We start from the raw sequence: 22,921 nt of genomic DNA, 5'->3' as shown, positions 1-22,921 counted from the left end.
ATAAAATATGATTAAGCTTTATATATATATATATATATATATATATATATATATATATATATATATATATATATATATATATATATATATATATATATATATATATATATATATTGCAGTTAATTAGTGAATATTCTAATGCACAGTATAAAGTTACAAGTAAATTTTACGATTTATCAAAACGCGAAAATATTTTCCTCATTTAATGTACTAGATAACTCATTACTGTGGTTAAACTATGTATTTTTGAATTCTTACCTTGTTATACAGCGATATACTTTTAAATCTCATGATTTCGACTAAATTTCACATAAAGATTTTTTTAACATTGTTAAACTTGGTTCATGATGAGATATAATCAGAATAAGCAAACATAAAGATTTATGGGATTAAGGGAATTTGCTTTTATTGCTACTCTTCAGGTACAAATAGTTTAAATAATTATGTTTCGTTCAACAAACTTGTCTGGACTTCTTCAGGGTAATCATCGAAATCAAAACGTTTCAATTATTTAAATTTCAGTCGCTGGGATTATTTCAAATATAATTTCCACATGTGATGACTTCTTTTTACTTGACGCCCAATTTTTGTTATACTTTTCGTTCTAATATTGACGAATATTCGTATATATATATATATATATATATATATATATATATATATATATATATATATATATATACATAAAATTGGTTAAATTAGAATGTACATTTGCTGTTAAGGAAAATAAACATGATGAATCTCAACGGAACAGTAAAAGCTAGACGATATGAGCTTTATCTTGGTAATCTAGAAAAGTATTTACAATTATATGTAGATAATGTCAATAAGGAACTTCGGCCGTCACAGAATTCTCCCAATGTCCTCTTTAGTACTCTATTCACAGTTACACGACCCAACTGCTAACGTGATTTCATTTTGCTTGCCAAATTTCGTACTCATCCATCATTAGAATAAGGTTAATTAGTCTCTCCTTAATTTAGACTTTAATTGAAACAAGCCCATCTGTGCAGCTAGTATTGTTTGGTCGATACCTATCATTCATGTGACTGTAAGACGCAATATTTGTGTATCGATGTAAATTATAGTTCCGGTTAGTAAACCAGATACTAGGTGGTTTGAGTCCTAATCAGTTGGCCGAGAAATCGGGGTTTGGGAAGAAATTACAAACTAAGCACGGTCGGGAAATGGAATCAAGTTTTTAGATGCGTAGCAAAAAGAGCATAAATTAAATGGTCAATGTAACGTGAGTAGTAATCGGTAGTATGATATGACTGACACCAAATTACCAAGTGAACTCTGATGCCATAATTAGTTGTTTACGGATACTTAATTCGATGGCCAGTGACTTATCAAACCGAAATATTGTCGAACACCGACGTTTTATAAAATATACAAACCTATGTAAATGGTACGTACATTCGTGCGGCGTAAGCGTTGTTTCTGATAATTTCATCAGTGACTTGACATATCTGGACAATGAGGGGGACTCGACAGTATAACTATAGACCTTGTTAAAGCATACAGTGTGAAGTAAGTTGGTTATTGTATTCTAGCAGGTCTTCTCGGCTTGATAGTTTCTATACATTTCGATGTACGTATATATGATGTATATAAAACGACTAACCTAGTTCAACTTGTTTTTATGTCAGATGACTACTTAGTTATTTGTAGATCAGGCGGTACGCTATCAAATTTCATAATGATAACTGGTAAGTATATGTACAGCAAGAATAAAACTGGAGTTTCTAAAGTTTGGTATTCAGTGGTGAGATGTTCAGGTTAGTTTTCCCTGGACTGTATTTATGTTAATCCGTCCTTCGAATTTCAGTATATCTGAATTCATCCATTTAAGATTTTAAGTGACCTAGTGCTTCAGCACTTGAAGAGGTTTCAGAAAGTTACAGACTAAACAGTCAACATTATTTGGTAAGATGTCCATATAGTTTTTGGATTCTTGCTGGAGAAACCGTTTGTTCAATAATTGGAACGGTTTTATTTTTGGCTCCAAAACTGTACAAGTTACTCACAGTTCCATGTATATATATATATATATATATATATATTCGACAGGATAAAAACAGAAGTAGTCTGCGTTGAACACGGACAAAAATTGTCAATTAAAAACTAATCGAAGAAACAATTGTATGAACACCTAAGAAGGAATCTAGCATTTAATTATCCTACTAAATGAGAGCAAAGAAAATCGTTTAATGTTACATTAGATACTTATAAATATTACAGTCGTAATATAGAAAATTAACATATTCAAATTAGTAATATCGATATTCTCCACTATCCATTTAGAATACTTACTGAACTTAAATTCCAACCAATTTTTGAGAAAACAGAGGTGTAATTCGAATACAACTGCCCGGATGTATACATGATGACTTCTTAAAAGTAATCTAATCTTGTATATCTGAGACCATGCGTTAAGGTATCAGTAATTTGTGACTTTCTAAACACGACAGGTAGTCAAATAACAACTCCCATTCTGTTTAAAGTAATTTGAATTGGCGAACCCAATTACGAATGCTTTATTCACAAGAGAGACCTTAACTAACAACTTGAGCATGCATTATAATCGAGCTTTAAATTCACTGCATCTATATTTGTTCTGGCTTTAAATTCATAAAGGGAACTAATTACATGAAATTTTTAAATTCAGTACCGAATTATGTGTACCTTGTTAAGAAATACGGTCATGTATATATATTTCATTACATGTATTCAGTAAATATATACGAATTTAGGAAAACTGAGAAAATCCATAAACTAAATATAGCGAAATACTCTGCCCATAAAATTCTAACAAAACATGAAATGATAATGTACCTGATGGGTCTGAGTTCTGAAGTAATTCAGAGGTGCTCTGAAAATTCAAAACAGATGGATCATGCATGTTATCATAAACAGAGGCCGGTGTATTTTGAGAAAAACGAGATTAGTGTACCTTGGATTTTGTAAAATAAGGTTTGTAAGCTGACTCACGCACTGTAGTGAACTATTGTGTGCAACGCTTCAGCCAGTCACAACATAGAGCCAGTACGTATGTACATCGGTTCAAGATGCCATACCGCATTAGCACAGAGGGACAAAGTTTCAGGCCAAATCCCAGAATATTAGAGATAGTAACAGTATCAGTCTTAATGAGAAAGATTAAGCGTTGAATGTTGGACTCGAAAAGAACATATAAATTGGCGAACTAAAAACAAAAGTTATAAGGAATTTAGGATCTCAAGATTTGGGGGGAAGACCATGAATGGACCCACCTTCGCCACTGCGAACCGTTTTGAGTCATGTCACTCAAAATCCCTAACCGTTGGTAACTATAATCACGTGGACCCCAACCAAGTAGTCCATACCCAATAACATGGCTAAGTCCAATTGTCAGTGACTTCATGGACATGCAATATATCTGTCTGGTCGCCCCTACCTTCCAGCCTGCTCATGCATCAGAAAAACTAGCCCGTCAAAGAAGGAGGTGGTTAGGCATACGTAACATATATCCCAACTACCTCAATCGATGAAGATGTAGTATTTCATCAACTGGTTTACCATCTTTGTTTAGTATTCTATTCCTAACTCAGATATTCTCACTAGGTGGTCCCAAAAGACACAAGCAATGCTTCAAAGATATCTATGATCGAATGCCAGTAAGCTATGAATATCCTCTACTCTAAATGGCGATGTCCCACATCCATAAAGTAAAATCAAGTGAACTGTTAAGCAGTAAGCTCGTTATTTGATTGGCAAGCGGATACATCGTCCACGCCACAAGTTGGCAAAATGCAACCGAGAATTCAGACGCCACTATCAGTACTAATGAGACTCCCATGATGAGTGAGGCGGTCGGTGCATGCAGTTGTTTCACTTCCTATCACTAGTTCAGGCGATTACGCAAGCCAATCCTAAAGTATTTTTTGCATTTGAAGGGAGAAAACCATATCCGAAGCATGACCATATTGTTACTTAAGGTGGTCAGAAGACTGAAATTCATCAGCGTCTTCACCTAAGTGAACCATATCTACGTATTTGAAGTCATCAAGTGAATCTCTTGGTAGATCGACTCCCGTAAAGTCGGACGATGAAAGTGTTATCTTCAAAAGAATGTCTGTGACAAGGTTAAATATAAATGGAGAAAGCGGACAACCCTGACAAACATCCCTTGGAGTAACCACTTCCAACAACAGTTCGTCAGACGCTCTTATTCGACCAGAAGTTTTCGAGTAGAGAGCCTGTATAAGGTTAATGTAATTATTTGGTACACTTTTGAATGACAGACACTGCCGTAGAACCTCACGATCGATAGAGTCGAACGCTGCCCTAAGTTTAACGAATACAACTACAGTTGGACGTCGATAGGTTTATCTGTGTTCCAGAATCTGCCGAAGTGTAGATATTCGGTCTATACATCCACGTCCAGATCTGAAACTAGCCTGGTTTTCTTGGGTTTGTTCTTCATGAGATCTAGTCAGACGTCGAAGTATTATTGAGGCTAATCTTCTAGACACTATATTATTTAAAGTGATTCCTGTGTGATTGTCTCAAGAGGACTTTCGTCCTTTCTCACGGACTGGGACGATCAGCGATCGAGACCAGTTAGGTGGGATTACGTTTAGTTCCTAGATTTTAGCTAAGATTTCAGTTAATCTACCTGTTGGGATAGCTTCACGAACAGCCCGATTTTATTACCCATTTCCTTGATAAGTATGAACAGCCGTCTAACGTCACCTATCGCTGGTACCTTTTCCATCTCTTCTGCGTTCTCTATCCACCACTGCTCAGGATCATTACGTAGGCTCTTAATCAACCTACTTTTAAACTGTCTTTGCTCCTCCTCGTATTCTGAGCAAGACTGGATGCGTTTCCACGCGTCTATCAGTTCTGTAGACACCGCTGAAATAAGCTGATTTTCCTAACCTTCTGGTTTGAGTTACTAGTAGCCATCACTGCCGTTTCCACAGCGTCTTGGATATCGTACAAAGCCACTTCAAGATGGATGTCATTTACCCAGTTGACTAACTCTTTCTCTAGTTGTTGCAGTAAGAGTTTGAAAAATACATGTCGAACTGGAGCATGATCCATGTCAGATCATGTGCTCCAAATTGAGCGGCAGTCTGCTATCGAGCCACTCCAATGATGACTAATAGCAATGTAATATATTTGAGTCCATCGATAAGATTATTTTGGGGGTTGCCACATCAAACGATGTTTCTCCCCTAATGTTTAAAGTTGGTGTTTGATAGAAAAAGACGGTTATCTGGTCATACTTGTAGCAGACGGTCACCATTATTTATTTGTTGAACCGCGATACCGTATTATTTATTTATTTTATTTAAACACATAAACATTGGTACAAGGAGGCACCACCTACATATGCGCCACATAAATCATTCGATTTGTATGAAGGCTGGGATACTGCCCGGGTGCCCAGACCGAAGCAGGTGGTTTTCTTAGGGGGCCACACCCCGAGCCTTGGACCTAAAGGTCTGACCCACAAGGCAATTGAGCATCGTGAGGAGATGCAGTCCCATGGTAGCCGGTGACAAACGATTGGTTCGTACGCCATTTGTTCCTTCAGGATACTGGGGCCCATGTGCACCATTGATTTGGGGTCCGGTTAAAGCGCCGGACATTCGCTTTCCGTCCTCTCATTTTTGTAAACAACACCCCCGCCACGAGAAGGCAGTGAGTAGGACTTCCCTGGCAGAGGCTATATACGCGTGGCCATGTGAGAGCATTTCGAGAGGGAGGGCGGGTCCACTCCACTCTCGGCCATACCAGGGCATTTGGGAGCCGTAAGACCCATATAAGTGTCTTTCATGTTGGTCTAGTCTAACTACTTGAGCATTAATATAACCCGTCACTATTACTATATCAAAGCATTTAGCTTTTTGAGTGAGATTGGATATCATCCAATAAGAACCATCTTTAACTTCATACGAGCTGTAATCAGTGTGAGGGCAGGCAAAGATAACGGCGTGTGTCCCTAACATTTTCAGTTCTTACTGTCCCGTTAAGTCGGACAGCGCACAAGCGACTGTCTATTGGAATCCAGTTTAATGGAGCCTGTTGTACTATAGAACTTAAAGCTATACATACCCCAGCGAGCCCACGCGGAGTAGTAGTGGGGGCTACATATACTCGGGTGGTAAATCGTGCCGGTTGTTTATATGAACAAGGTGAGGTCAAAGGAATGACCCTACTTGTATCCTGCACGTGCGTTTCGGAGACGCAGTGTAAATAGGTGGCACGAGATTCTAGAGTTCTAACTAAAAAACCCGTTGTCCTATTTGACAAGGTTTGAACATTGAAAGCTCCAACATGTAGTTTAGAGAGTAGTTTTAGGAGACCAGGGATAATATTGAGTGAACTCGAATCACTAGCATTGGTGGTGCGTGGTGATAAAGATAAACGAGAAGGCTTAGTCGCCGGGATGGAAGAATTACTAAGAGGTAAGGAAAGAATTCAATCGTCAACAGGATGGTCTCGGGTGCTGACAGAGGTATGGGGGCGGTTGTCGATTCGCGTCTGCTTACACCGTGAAAGGATGTTTCTTCTAAGGAGAAGACTGAGTTAGTGGTGGTCTCAGAGAACTGGAAGCGTGACCACAGACGTCAAGGGACAACGTTTTGCAGTCGGTCGCGCACGGTATTTTTATGGGAAGTCTTCAATGTGTTAGCTCCGCACTTAGAAGGACCTTACCGCTGGAGACGGGAATCTGTGGGGTAAGGTGTTGTGATATTTTAAGGTCGATTTTTTAATCCTGTACGTTGTGAGAAGGCATCGAAGATGCCACGGGTATTTGGAGTTTGACAACGCTTTAACTGTGAATCGCACCCACCTAGTGAAATAAAAAGTTAGAAGCAAGGTGTTTCGAAGATATATTTAACGGGCTATCAATAATTCGAGAATTGACTGGTCTAGACTGGCTAGCGATTGCAGAGGAAGTTGAGCACAGCGTTCTCACTCGTGATCTGGTGCGGATGCATGACCGAGCACCTTCAGCTAGGTGAGTCCATTAAAACTAATGTGGTCAGCATCCAATGTCGAAGACTTACAGAGCTATTTATTTAGGGGATTTATTTACCGCTACAACAGTATCACCGCAGATGCTGGATGTCCGAGGGAAACACCTTACTGCTGTCACATCCTTCTAGTCAGCAGTACAACCTCGCCGTCGAGCCTGAAGGTGGTGCATTTAGTCATACCATTCTCCAACCGATCTACCTTGCATGGTAGGATCTAAAAATCATGTGTCTCAGCCAATATATCTCGGTTGTGTCATCATGATAGGCAAGCTTGGTCACCACATCAAGGTAGCAGCTACGATCAGGTTTGGAACGCTTAATTTGACTCTGAAAATTTCTCAGTTTTACGGCAAATATTCTTTTTCGTTATGTGAAAAAATAACAATTGACCAAGAAGTTCCTAAATTATCCTACTTTCAATGATAAACTTATATTTCTTCATTTATGGAAGTCGCTCTAAAACCTATATCACATTTTTATAGGAGAGATACCAGGAAATAAGTGTGCGAGTGAATAGAATGACATTTATTGACAACAGTACGAAAATTCGCTCGTACAATTAGCGTTTTATTTATGCACTGCAGATTAATACATGTATACCTTTTTCATAGTGTAAATATAAAAAAGCATAAGAAAAATCTAAAATAGTTAGAAACGACCGAAACAAATTGTTTCAGGAGATGTGTGTATTTTTTACAACATAACATATACAAATATTTAAAAAATCATGTTGACTTCAGAACGTTGCACATTTCCTATAGAAGCAATATATTGGGATGATGGGTATCTTCACATGCCTTTAAGTGTTTACAGCTCCAAAAAACGGTTTTTTCGCAGAAATACTCACATTTATGTATATATTTACAAAATTTAGTTGTTTTACTAAGTTTGTTTTTCAGAAAGAAGTCCTCTTGAGAAAAAATGAAGGCAAGTAGAGGACGAAAATAAAAAATAAATAAAATGTGAAGGAAAATCAGCGAACATTAAAACAATAATAACTCTTATACAACTGGAAGGACACGTTAGTTTCTCTGAGCTTCAATGATACACAGCAGGGAGGAGTTAAGATTAATGCGAGCGCACTCACATACATGAATCAATTTAGTTGAGACGTAATGACAAGATCTGAAAAGAAATAAAACATTAAGAAGATAACTATAGCACCAAAGTATATGATATTTCTATGGGATCTTAAACATAACAAATGGCATATTTCTACAATCCAAAGATAAAACATATTGTATATTAATCATGGATGTCAAGCTTGTGTAGTTTGTTACTGAGTGGCGAATTACTCAAATCTTATCAATTGAAGTAACAGGTGTTTATCTTAACTTAGTACAGTAGTGAACGGGAACACAAGTGAGGACAATCGAATGTATTTGGACTAAAAATTGGAGAATCTCTAAGTATAATCTGAGGACCAAACAGTAAATACTTAATTTGCAAAATGTCAATCAATTGTCTCAAACTTAACTGTTCCTTTACAAATATCAGTCAGTCGTTTCAGACTTCATTGTTCTTTCGTTTCCACACCATTCATTCTTTGTTCTTATTTCCTTTTCTTTGATCTTCTGCCTCCAGGCATTTCACTTTCGACTGGTGGTACATACTACTTATATCTACCAACATTAGTAACACACACCACAGTGCTAATACTTTTTAAAGGTTGACGTGTGTTTATAAGCCTAAAATGTCAACTTCAATTTTATTTGATGGGTGAAGTATTTTGCTACTCACGTATAATAAGTAGTACTATCTAGTTTGGATAATATATCAGAAAACGAAGATGATCAGAATAGTTATGCATTAGCGTGACACATTTCGCACATATACTTCTGAAGAACATTGATAAATAAAAAAATGGCCAGCTAGACAAATGGAAGGTAAGGAGAAACATGCATATTAAGGAAACAGTATGAAACAAACCATGCTAGATCCGAGCCGATGTTGGAAGAAGACAGACTTTTTTAAATACTTAAAAGAGGGATTGAATTTTCATATGATCAAGGCCTCAGTAAACCTTAGTATATACTCCAGACATCTTTTTTACAGAACCACAAAAGCTGAGTTATGACCAATCTTATGACCTGTTTCAACTACGTGTCTAGCAGTGAAGGAAGATAAATGTTTGTCATCTACTCCTATTGGGTTATTTGACTTGATTTGCTTCTGTAGCCATTTAGATACATGCTCCGATACCCTGACTTGCACATCACGATTATTCCTCCATATGTATGTAGAGCCACATGCACATGCAAATTGATAAACACTGTGGGACATGACATAATCATTTACATGTTTGAGTTTTTGGTAAAGGATAAACCTTGTTTTTTCAGTGATAATAAACTTTGCCGTATAGTATTGCGATAACGTATTAGATAATTCTGATAATTTTCGTCTTCTTATTACATTATTCAAACTTATCAAAGGGATTAGTTGGTTTAAAATGCTATTTAATTGAACAAAGTTAGTAAATTACAAGATTACCCGTTATTATGAGAATAAGAGTAAAATGATATAAACATCAGTTTTTTTAGTAAAACTAGATTCTCAAGGACAAGCTTTAGATAGAAAGAAAAGTAAACAATAAATACCTAGGATTTATGGCTATTTAATGAAAATATAATCTTTGATATAGTTTTAATAACCACTATTTTTGAATAAAAATACTTTAATACAAACGTTCTTATATTAGCAGATGTTATTTTCAGTTGAGGATTCAATGAGGCTTTACTGAAAAATCACTATAAACATGTGAATTCTGAAATTACAAAGTGAAACTGTAATAAATTCTAGCGTTTTATTTATTCATTACATTCATCAGATGAACAAACAAAACCTGAACTAATTAGCCTTCAACATTTTGTTTCAGTTCACGTTTGTAATTGTCTTCTGTTCAATGGTAAACTCATGAAGCAAAGATTACAGGATAAAATGAGAACTATATAAACTAGTATATCTCTGTTGATTTTCCGTACTAATGAAATATTGTAAGGATTCAATGGTAAAATTTTGTAGAAAAATACCTTTAGGAGTAGCAGTAATGTGAAATAAAGAAGAGTAAACTTCAGAAACTACCTAAAAGGTTTGTGACCATGTCATGTAAGAACACTTACATTCTATAAATAATGAGAAATATTTCAAATTCGTCAAATCGAGCTACAAATCCTCTTGATCATCTCAGAAACAGAAATCTTCATATTTAAAAAAATTACTTAATATTACAGAAACTTTCTAAGCATAAGAGTATAGAAAAGCAGAATAAGGAGTTTTCTTCTCATCATGAAACAACATTGCTGCACACATTAAGTTTGAATAAAATCGTGAAAGTTAAATGCGTGAATACATAAGTTCAACCGAAAAGCTGGATTTAGAAAAATCGACATTAGGTAAACAAAAACAGCAGATAACAATTATAAATAAGAAATTGAATAAATAAAGTGTACATGTATGGATGTGCTTATGTATGTTTGTATGCATTAAACGAACACTGGCTTAATTAATTTTATCTTACACGATTGAAAATTCTAATCTAAAATACATTTTCCATGTTAATTAAACTCACGCATACTACAACTATATTATGTAACTGGAAACAATAGACATATTACTTATGTCTATCGGCATAAGTAGCATACACCACTAGTCAGAAAGGTGTAACTTCGAAAGGATTTATAGTAATCAAATCCTCTTCATTCAATGTCACAGTCAGAAATTTTAACGTTAGTTGGCTGTTTCGTCTACTGTTTTCTTGGAGAACTGAGTTACTCACACTAATAACTGATTTCGTATTATTTATTTATGATCGCTAATTGAATTCTACCAATGACGATTCAAGATTTTGTATCTATTGCTCTTAAGTTCTCAATACCAGTTATAAATGCACTGAAAGTGGCCTAGATTGTAAATCGATGAACAGAGATAAACATCATGTGACTAATTAGCATAAAGAAACACTATGTGCTTAAATGGTAGACGATACTAATAATAAATATGTGAACTATAGATCAACTACACTAACCACAAAAATACTTAGTAATGCCATGAAAAATGCTAGATAAGTTAGTTCGCTTAATACTCAATTTAGCGACAATTACTGCTGAATATATTTTTTCTTTCTACCCAATGATAAATTTATTTGAAACTACCAAGTCCAACATTGGCAGTGATACCTATAGCAACAATATCACTTGAAATGACCCGGAAGGCGGAGCCAACATTCACAAAGTTGTTCTAGAGTGCATGTTTCAGTTTTAAAGGTTGACACATGGATTTCACCGGACCACAAAACACAGAACCAAATCGACCATATCTTTATCAACAAAAAGTTAAGCAGAACGATGGAGGACGTGAGAACCAAGAGAGGAGCTGATATAACATCAGATCATCACTTGCTAGTCGCCATGAAATTGAAATTCAAGAAGCACTGGACAACGGGGCGGACAATATCACAAAAGTTTAATACGGCTTTTCTTCGGGATACTGACAAACTCAAAAAATTCAAGATAGCTCTCAGCAATAAATTCCAGGCCTTTCATGATCTACTACTCAATGGAGAGGAAACTACTATGAAGAACAAGTGGAAGGGGATAAAAGAGGCAATCACTTCAACATGTCATGAGGTTCTGGGACACAAGAAGCACCATCACAAGGAATGGATCACTGTTGATACACTGAATAAGATTCAAGAAGGGAGGAACAAACAAGCAGCAATCAATACCAGTCGAACAAGAGCAGAAAAAGCCAAGGCACAAGCTGAATACACAGAAGTAAACAAGTAAGTGAAGAGGAGCATCAGAACCGACAGTTACAATTAAAAAACTTAATACTAATTCCGATTGCTAGGATTAGTTCAAAACAGTCAATTTGTCATATGAAGTGCAGAGCCTGCAAAAATATATATATTGACCCAAGTTACCACCAATTCACAACATTTTAACGTAAAGAAATTACCAAGGTGAAAGACGAATCAATCAAAATGGCAGTGTTTGTCACTGAAAGGAGTACCAAAGAAGTACATTAACCTTATAAAGGCTCTCTACTCGAACACAACTGGTCGAGTGAGAGCTTATGGCGATAGGGAGTGAAGTAGTTGAGTGTGTCGACCGCTTCACTTATCTTGGAAGTCTCACCAGCCCTTGTGGTCTGGTGTGTGACGAAATCTCAGCACGGATACAGAAGGCTCGACTAGCTTTTGCCAACTTGCGTCATTTATGGCGTAGGCGAAATATCCGTCTATCAACCAAAGGACGTGTTTACTGCGCAGCAGTTCGTTCCTTCCTACTTTATGGCAGTGAAACATGGCCGGTAAGAGTAGAGGATATCCGTAGGCTACTAGTATTTGATCATAGGTGTCTTCGAAACATTGCTCGTATATCATGGGACCATCGAGTAAGTAACGCAGTTGTTAGGAAACGGGTACTAGGTAAGGATGGCAAATCAATTGATGAAGTAGTGAAACTTCATCAGTTGAGATGGCTGGGACACGTGTTACGTATGCCCAACGACCGACTGCCTCGACGTGCGATGTTCAGTGGTATAGGAGTAGGTTGGAAGAAAGCTAGGGGCGGCCAAACCAAAACATGGCACAAGTCCATGAAGTCACTGACAAGTGGACTGAGTCATGTTGGTAGGTGTAGACTACCTGGTTGGGGACCGCGAGATGATAGCAACCGATGGTTAGAGACCCTGATTGACATGGCTCAAAATCGTTTGCAATGGCGCAGTTGCATCCACTCTCTGTGTTCTCCCAAATTCTAATCTTCTGAATTCTTCATGTCTATTTTTTTCCTCTTTCCAAATTTATTTCACTGGATTATACTCTTTAAATTACATCTCCAAACCCTAATCTTCCCGATTACTGCTTATACTCTTATTACGTCTACCACTATGGGATTTGAATCGACAACTGTATCTCTGTGCTAATGTGGTGTGGCAACTCGAACTGATGTACGTACGTACGAAGTTCTACGTTGTTACTGACTGACTGAACAAGAGCAGAGAAAGCCAAGGCACAAGCTGAATACACAGAAGTAAACAAGTAAGTGAAGAGGAGCATCAGAACCCGCAAACGTAAATATGCGGAAGATTTAGCAATGAAGGCGGTAAAGGCTGCAAGAGAAGGAAACATGAGAGAACTGTATGACAACAAAGAAACTGTCTGAAAATCACCGTAAACCAGAACGACCAGTGAAAAGCAAGGAAGGCAAGGTAATCACCAACATTGAAGAACAACGAAACAGGTGGGTAGAACACTTTAAGAAACTTTTGAATCAACCAGCCCCACTGAACCCACTCAACATCGAAGCAGCATCCACGGACCTCCCAATCGATGTTGGCCCACCAACAATTGACGAGATCAGCATGGCCATCAGACAAATCAAGAGTGGCAAGGCAGCAGGACCAGACAACATTCCAGCAGAGGCACTAAAAGCAGACGTAGCGGCAACTGTAAGGATACTCCACATTCTCTTCAGCAAGATTTGGGATGAGGAACAAGTACCAACAGACTGGAAAGAAGGACTTCTGATCAAAATACCGAAGAAAGGAGATCTCAGCAAGTGTGATAACTACCGGGGCATCACTCTTTCCTCAATACCGGGAAAAGTATTCAACAGGGTATTGTTAAACAGGATGAAGGACTCCGTAGACGCCCAACTTCGAGACCAACAGGCTGGATTCGTAAGGATCGATCATGTACAGACCAAATCGCGACACTACGGATCATTGTGGAACAATCAATTGAATGGAATTCATCACTCTACATCAACTTCATTAACTACGAGAAAGCACTCGATAGTGTGGACAGGACAACACGATGGAAGCTTCTTCGACACTACGGCGTGCCTCAAAAGATAGTCAATATTATACAGAATTCCTATGATGGATTAAACTGCAAAATTGTGCATGGAGGACAGTTGACAGACTCGTTCGAAGGAAAGACCGATTTCAGACAACGTTGCTTACACTCAATTACAAGATACAAGTGTTTGTTATTAGTTGTCTGCGCGAAATACTTCGGATCCGTTGGCAAAACACTATTAATCACAACCTACTGTGGGATAGAACAAACCAGATTTGAGTGGAGGAAGAAATCAGGAGGAAACGCTGGAAGTGGATAGGTCACAAATTAAGGAAAGCACCCAACTGCTTTACAAGCCAAGTCCTCGGTTGTAATCCTAAAGGCCAAAGAAGAGGAAGACCAAATAACACATTACGCAGAGAAATAGTGACAGATATGAGAAGAATGAACAAAAATTGTACAGAACTAGAAAAGAAGGCCCAGGATAGAGTGGGTTGGAGAATACTGGTCAGCGACCTATGCTCCATTGAGAGTAACAGGAGTGAGTTAGTAAGTAGATTCTGATAGTAATTGTTAATGTTTACAACACAAGTTTAAGGTTGCCTATAGAATAACCTGAATCTGTAAATATAGAAACAATATGCTACTGAAACTAACCTTATAATTAAGCAACAGCTTTCGAAATAATTCTGTTCGATGAAGATTCTGGTTGCACAGTTTTAGAACGACTATGATAACTTCTGTCACTACTTATAGCATTTCTATTATGATTCGGATTTACTTTAGGTGATAAAAGATCAATTATTTCCTTCAAAAGTTTACTTGTTGAAGCATCCGCTGAACGTTGTGTTATAACTAATAGATATTTTAGTGTAGTGAATAAATTTGCATTACATTTTATTGAATTCATAGTAGAATCAAATCGAGAACGACAAACAGGATCTGAAAATACTAAACGTCTTATTATTCGAAGTAAAAGACGCATACGTCGTCTGCAATATGTACTTCGTTTAGAATTAAATGAATCGTAAGAATTTTTCAATGTTTCCTTAGATACATGATACTTGATTTGAAGTAGTTGATCTTCTTCAGCTAATCTTAATAAACCTAATGATAAAGGATCAGTTGATGAAGGTACCAATGCACTACGTGAATATTCACCACCATATAATGAAGCATAATTAGTAAGAGCAGTGATAGAAGCTTCACATAAACGGAAACAAATTCCATCTTCATAATTTTGCTCTTGAATAGATGCTGATATTAAATGTGTCCAATTATGTAAATCAGATTCGCATACATTAGGTTGAATTGTAGGCAATTGATGTGGTCTCCATAAACCAATTAAACGAGCAAGTAAACCAGCCAATTTCGGATGAGGTCTAGCAGCAATCAAAATCTAAGTTAAGTGAAAGATGAGTATTATTTTCAGTGGAAATAAGTGATTGATTATTGACTGTTTCAACTAGATTAAAATACAGCTAATAATCTAGCAAATATACTCAAATAGGTGCTGAAGCATTTAAATGAGTTATGTACTTATTTTTTCTTTGACATAAATGTATAGATTATGAATTAGTAAGAGCTTAATCAACATGGTGACCTGTATTCCAAACAGGTATGGAACAAATTACTTGCGTCAGACCTAAAGTGAACACATATCACTAATTCATCAACTCCATTAGATAAACGTTCTGCGCTCATGGGGTCTTCTTATATATGAAGTACTGGTTTTCAATGTGACTACCTGAATAGACACTACAAAATGAATTATAATAGGACATAATAGCGATTTGTAAGTAATTAAGATCGATTAAATCAGAACACGATGTCAATATATGGTGTAACCAATCAATTAAATTATATAAAAATATGAGTTGTTTGACTGCAGTATGTGAAACCCTACCAACAACTTGAGATTAATGAATTATTAAAAAAAACGTTTATGGGTTTCTCTAATTAGTGAGTCAGTACGCTTTAAACATCATTATTTGCAGTAACACATGGACTTGAAATTTAAGTTTACCTAATGATGACTGAAATATCACTCACAAAATCTTATAACAATGAGCTTACGAATCAATATCAAACAGAGAGGTGGACATGGAGGTAAAGTACAATTATATAAATTAACTTATCTAAATATAAATTCGATAAATAACTAACATAGACATCTGAATCATAAAAAAAACAATGAGAAATGAGATAGATATTCCAACTGATTTTAACCAGTACGTTTTACAGTGATTACAATATTATTTAAGACAGGTTGGTCCAATGTTAAGTGGTTTACAATGGTTTATTTAACTTCGACGAGTTTGTGATACAAAATAGTTCTGAACTCTTAAATCTTCATATAGTAATACTTAGTTGTTCAATAGGGAATAGAGTGATGTATTATTCAGTAATCATATTTACGTCTTTATACTCAAGATAAGATTAACCAAGTAGCGAACATGTCGGTTCACTTGGTTATAGACCACATCAACTTAGTGATTAGAGAGCTCTGTTATCAACTGTTAAATCTCAGGATTGAACACCGCCCCATCTATGTCACTTTTAGAAAGCTGGATTAGTATCACAACTAAAGTATGACTAAAAAACAGGTATCCGAATCAGTACTTTGCTTTATAGATATATCCATTGGGATGATCGACAATAAACATATTCTATCACTCGATAGAAAATGGATGTATAGTGGAAACTGTCCATCTTTCCAATTGATCAGCAAGTTGTACCTGTAATCTTGAGGGAACTGGTGCTCCCTGCTCGATCTGCACTAAATAAGGACTTGACACGCATGACATTGATCACCATCCAGTGATCTATCAATCTTGATTACATCTGAGTCCTACAGAAGGTCAGTCGCGGCCCGGATAGCTCAGTGGTAACGTCTCTGACTGTGAAGCTGGGTGACACGGGATCGAATCCGCCAGGGAGCACCAGTCCCCTCAAGATTGCAGGTACACCTTGATGGCGAGTGCCAAGTAGCACGAAACCCGAGTCCAGGATTTCCTGTCGACTACCTCCAACCACCATCTAATCCCAAGGTATTAATGACAATAAATCTTTCTATACATTAATATGTTACTAATATTACTACTTAGAGTATGAGAATAAGTATGTCTTTCATAAATTGATACACCTTCTTGAAACATTTAAGTAATTTTTCTCGTTGATAACAATTTAATAAAATTAATTTTAGCAATCTTAACATGTGTGGATTATTTGAATTCTTGTAACAAACAGAAAAAAATGATTAATCACACATAAGTATATTGATGTAACATGATGTACTCATAAATGTAAGATAGATTTTTTCCAATGTTTGAAAACAATTAATCTTTGGAGGATAGGTTGATTCGGTTTCATGACAATTGTCATCATCAAATATATATATATATATATATATATATATATATATATATATATATATATATACGCCGAAAATACGACAGTGTGACAGGAATATTATGTGTATAAACACATAAACTGCACCGTCGTTTTCACATTTTTAGAATTATTGTTTTTACACAGTTACAATTAAAAAACTTAATACTAATTCCGATTGCTAGGATTAGTTCAAAACAGTCAATTTGTCATATGAAGTGCAGAGCCTGCAAAAATATATATATTGACCCAAGTTACCACCAATTCACAACATTTTAACGTAAAGAAATTACCAAGGTGAAAGACGAATCAATCAAAATGACAATAGTATCAGTCATAATAAAATAATGGACATGAAGAATATTATCTAGAAAGTACGAATGTGATCGACTAATTTAAAACTTGAAATCATGTTAAAGCCTAGTTTCTGTAACCGATTTCAAACTATATCACCTAGATTTAGATCACATATATTTAGATTGTCGTGCGGACCCGAAGTCAAGAAGTTTTCACTTCGCTCAAACAGTCGGTGATTTCACAGATAGGTAACATGTTTTCATTTGACCATTAATAACCTTTCGATCTAATCGTTCGCTAGTCACTACTGTATATTAGTTGTATTATTTAATTTATTTGAAAACATAAATATTGATACAAAGGGGCATGGAATATATATGCGCCACACAAGTCACTTCATTTGTGCGTGGGCTATGATACTGCCCGGGTTCCCAAACCGAAGTAGGTGGTTTTCTTAGGGGGCCACACCCGGACCGTTCGACCTGAAGGTCTGATCCACAATACAGTGGAGCAACGTAAGGAGATGCAGTCCCCATGGTAGCCGGTGACCAACGATAGATTCATACGCCATTTGTCTCCTTAGCATCCTGAAGCCCATGTGCACTATTGGTTTGGAACCAGGGTTTTCCAATTCCCCTAGGTAGATCCTCCATATCCACCAAATTGGTTACAGCTCCAGACATTCGCTTTTCGTCCTCTCAATTTTGTAGACAACACCCCCACCGGGAGAAGGCAGTGAGTAGGACTTCCCTGGCAGTGGCTGTATACGCGTGACCATGTGAGAGCATTTTGAGAGGAAGAGAGTACTCTACCTACCCTCGGCCGTATCAGGGCGATCGGTGGCACGTAAGAATGGGAGGTGAGTATTTAGTCGAACAAGTAACGACGCAGAATTCCTCACGAAGGTAACACAGTTTGCGGCATAAAAACACGGTGAAAAGGAAAGTAAATTAAATTTTACGAAAAAGAAAAAGAAATGAGTTTATAAAAAATATAAAAATACATGTTTCAGATTTACAGAGTGGTTGATTACGATTCATAGAACTTAGGGTCTTTAACAAATGATATCTAACAAATGACTCAGAAGTGAGACATATTCTTTGCCATATAGACTAATAGTAACTACGCAGATCGATACCATATTGTGTCCTAGTATCAATCAGTTTAGAGTAAAATAATCCTAACCTAAGTGAGGGGATGATTAAGTATGGGTCAGACAACCAATCAATTGTAGATGCACAGTTTTCTGAAGTTAAAATCTCCTTACCATACTAGGTTTTAGATGACAGTCTAACTTGGATCGACCCATGATTTCAAAGAAATTTAACAATCTCCACAACCTCATACTAACATTTATCATGTGCCCGTAAGCGACTAGCTTCAAGAGGTGATTCTTGGAGTTCAAGTGAGAAACCATGAACAGTGGGATTCAACCGTTTCGAGAGCCGGGTAGTTAAACACCGAAGACAGAAGATCGTTGCACAATGTCTTGAATTGACTGAACTGAGACATTAACACAGTTAGATACCAGCTTAGCGGTTTAGAAGTAAAGTGTTCGCACGTGAAACTGAAGGACCTGGGTCCAAGTCCCGAGCATAGTGTCGTTGGTGTACACTTCTGAAGAATTTTATACTAAGAAAAAAGTCGTCTAGTACCCGCGAGCTAACAGTTGGGAGTTGACTGCTCCAACTACTAAGCTAACAACATGTAGTTATTAGTCGAAGAGTAATAAGCATTTATAGATTCAAATAACTCACTTCTTCAGCAGCAACGGCAGTATTTTTAGCATCGGGAGAGTTTGCAGCTCGTGAAGCCAAAGCTAAACGAACAACGTCAGCAACATAATTTAAGAGTGCATTCATAGCTCCTAATGCAGCAAGCATTGATATACACACATTATCTGTTGCAGGCAACAAACGAATTGAATGATTACATTCTGATTTTGTCGACGGATTATTTAATGGAGATTTATAACGTTTGGGGATACGATGATTTACTGCTGACTGAAGTAATAATAAAAAAGACCAAATTTATAGTCAATAAAATGCAATCTGAAAACAAAAACTATCTTAAAGGATTACTATGATATGATTTTCAAGGATATAAAAAGAAAATATTTATTCATGGTAACTAGAAGTAATAATCGAAGTGATAGACGAACACACTAATTCACTATTAATTAGGTATGGAAGTAAGTATATATATTTGGTACTGAGTAGAACTACCTAATGCAGTGGTCAATAATAACATCGTACTCAAGGTGATTGTTGTATGTTTAGAAAGATTACGAGATCACCTAAATCTGCGAACGGAACGAAGACTCAGTAATACAATGACCAAATAAGCTACAAATTCCGATGCGTCTCAGCCCCGTTAACTAGAGGGAGAAGTCCAGGTTCAGATGAGGGAAATGTATTCCACAAGCACAACTCAAGCGTATATATACAGCATACAAATGTCCTTGAGAAACGTCGAAAAATAGCATAGTAAAAGACAAAACGAACCAATGACAGTTAAGGTCCTGCCAGGTGGGAAATATGACATGAAGATAAAAATGGGTGCTTTGGCACGAAAACAAGGAATTCAAACCTCAGAACTAAAATTGAAAAAATAAGACATTTACTAAGTGATTTCTGGAGATCTAGCATCCCTAACGGATTGTTAGCACTAATAGTAAATGGTGAAGAGAAAATGCATAATAGAATCGTTCTTATTTATAACTAATGAGTTTCTGAGTAACTTATTTAACTCATGGATATTTGCTATTTAGTTGAATGAAGTAAAATGACAGGACATTTATGTAAGGAAATAAGTACGAATCCGACTGGCGAACAGCAACGTTTAATTTGAAAGTATCGTAGTTTACACTACGGATTTACTTTTCCATTCCGTAAGTAGATATTGTAACCGACGAACTATTGGGATGAAAGTATACATTCATAATTCAATGAGTAACTTATATCGAAGTATATGTACTAGAACTGAGACTGCAACATTAGCACTTTCTTAAAGAAACAAAGATGATACAAGGTTTCTCAATTAACATCGTTATATTTCAATTCTAAATAAAGTATTGTATAGAAAGTCGTACATATTACATGATCATACTCTTGACTAAAAGGTTGCATCAGATATATATATATATATATATAATCAAACAATAACTAACATGTTTTCCAGAATTGTAATGAGTTTTATTTGAGTAATTTCCTGATTGTTTCTCATCACTATTGGAATTTGGCTCCGGTACTAATATTTGTCCAATTTCTAAACAAGCAATTGTAACTAATTCTAATAAACGTAATTTTATTATCAAGTAATCTGGTTTACATAGATTGGACCAATGAAACAATAAAGGTATTAATTCAAATAAAGTAAGGCATAGATTTGATGTCACAGAAGGTGATGATGAATGCAGTACTGATTTGTTCTCTGAATAACCTAAATTCCCAGTACATAATGGTGACACTAACGAAGCATGTGATGACAGTGCCATTGACGATGATGAGGTTGATGATAAAAGTTGTGAAGCTAATAAACGTACTAAAGAAATATCTAAACCATAAGTAGAAAAGTTTGTAATAAACAAATGTGTTTCATCTGATATCAGTTGTTGAATAAACTCTCTAGTAGAATCATAACTGTCTCTATGTTTTGAAGAATTTTCAAAATAAGGTGAATTTGGTGTGATCAATGTATTATTTGAAAGTGAATACTTTAAAATATAACAATCTTGAGAAGCACATTTTAACAATAAACATAACAAGCGTAGAAATGCAGTTGGAGCTGTGATCTCAGGACATGTGAGGACTGAATTACCCTGAAAGCAAAAGGTACAAAAGAAAAAGACATACGATTTAATCTGACTACAACAGCACAATAAGTCATTTTAAAATCGAAAAAACATCTGAAAATATTTTAAAGGTTATGTATTGTGAAAATTTATGAAATATATGAATCGTTTTTCAAACATATAAACAAAACTGAAGAGAAATAAATTATGTAAGAACAAAGTGGTACTACATACTTTAACATATCGATCGAATCAAATGTTACTTTTATTTAAAGCTAAAATAAGGAAATAAAATATATAATTTACATCATTTCTACACACTTTATAGAATCAAATGATAATATTTATTTAAGTTTACCCCAACAGGTACATTGACTTATGAAGTCAGATTTTTTTAAGTCATCTGAAGAACGAAAGAAATTCAAAAGCATCATAGTTTCCTTCATAATGATAACATGTACAATGATATGAGTAAAATACTTGAGTATACAATAACATTTTTCTGATTTTATTCAATTCCGAACTTAAAATGTTAGACACAATAAAAAAAGTGAGGCATAACTCTAAAATATGATAACGAGTAAATAATCTGCATACAAAGTTTTCTGGTCACAATCCACTTTTTAAAACTAGATGGACTTTGGTTATGTAATGATTTTTAAGTGTTTTTTTTATTACAAATAACATCAACAACTTTTAAGGATTCAAGAGGGAGGGGAATTAAACTAGTTTTGTAATACGAAAGATTTTATAATCAGCTCTTCAGAAGTCAGAAATGGAGTATCAAGAAACGATGGCAAACGAGTAGATGAAACAATTAACTCTGATTTAATGGAGATACTTAAGACATACGTTTTGATCATTTTAAGCCATCACTTAGGCCTACTCCTTCGCACCCTTCTAGCTAACATAAACGTACGCTGGGAGAGAATTAGGGTTGGTCAAATAAAGGGAAAACATCATCCCATAAAGTCGCTGAATGTTTATCTGACCCATATAAGGAGATGCTATTGTAGTGAACAAGAACACGAGTGGGGACAATCGAGTGTAATTGATAAGAAATTACAGAGCATCTCAATAAAATCTGAGAATCATATAGTAAATCGTTACTTTGCAAAATATCAATCCATCGTCTCAAATTTGACTGTTTCTTTGCAAATAACAGTCCATTGTCTCAGATTTCATTGTTCATGCGTTTTCATACCAATATCGTTCCGTTTCTGTTCTTTCCTTATCGAGCGGATGAATTGGTTCTTCATACGTCTCAAAATCTTAAATTTCTGTATCAACATTTATACGCGCGATGCTAAGTACATTATTTTAAGCAACTAATTATAATCGACCAATACTAAACATTATTTAATTCAATTTAGTGGCACAAGTCAATTTCGTAACGTTGTGCTCTATGGGTGGTTTACATATAGTGACCAATATCTAGTATCAACAATGTTCATTGCTTATTAAATGTCAGTCTCCACGACCGCTTATCTAAGCACAGAGTTTTTGACATATTCAACGTTGGGTGCAGGAGAAAAATCGACAGAAAGTTATGAAGTTAGGTTCAATATATTTATTATTAACAAAGAACTATAAAATTGC

At 35.9% G+C, this 22,921-nt stretch overlaps 1 protein-coding gene across 2 annotated transcripts in view; it reads right to left on the bottom strand.

The window, feature by feature from the left end:
- Window positions 1–5,656: 5,656 nt before the first annotated feature.
- Window positions 5,657–22,921, bottom strand: part of ULK4_1 (unc-51-like kinase 4) — a 76,539-nt gene continuing 59,274 nt past the window's right edge. Inside the window, exons 10-13 of one of the 2 annotated variants that reach the window (XM_051215896.1) lie at window positions 20,699–21,349; window positions 19,287–19,532; window positions 14,500–15,241; window positions 5,657–8,162 (exon numbers count right to left, since the gene is read on the bottom strand). In XM_051215896.1, coding sequence (XP_051066442.1) covers window positions 14,507–15,241; window positions 19,287–19,532; window positions 20,699–21,349 — 1,632 coding nt within the window. In that variant the 3' untranslated portion in view covers window positions 5,657–8,162; window positions 14,500–14,506. Of the gene's footprint in view, window positions 8,163–12,605; window positions 15,601–19,286; window positions 19,533–19,754; window positions 21,350–21,680; window positions 22,289–22,921 lie in introns of those variants that run through there. The other variant, XM_051215897.1, reaches the window with a different exon arrangement.

Source organism: Schistosoma haematobium, chromosome 4 (genome assembly GCF_000699445.3).
Source record: "Schistosoma haematobium chromosome 4, whole genome shotgun sequence".
Classification (NCBI taxonomy): Eukaryota; Metazoa; Platyhelminthes; class Trematoda; order Strigeidida; family Schistosomatidae; genus Schistosoma; species Schistosoma haematobium.
Note: the sequence above shows the minus strand (reverse complement) of the source record. Positions and strands in the feature narration are given on the sequence as shown.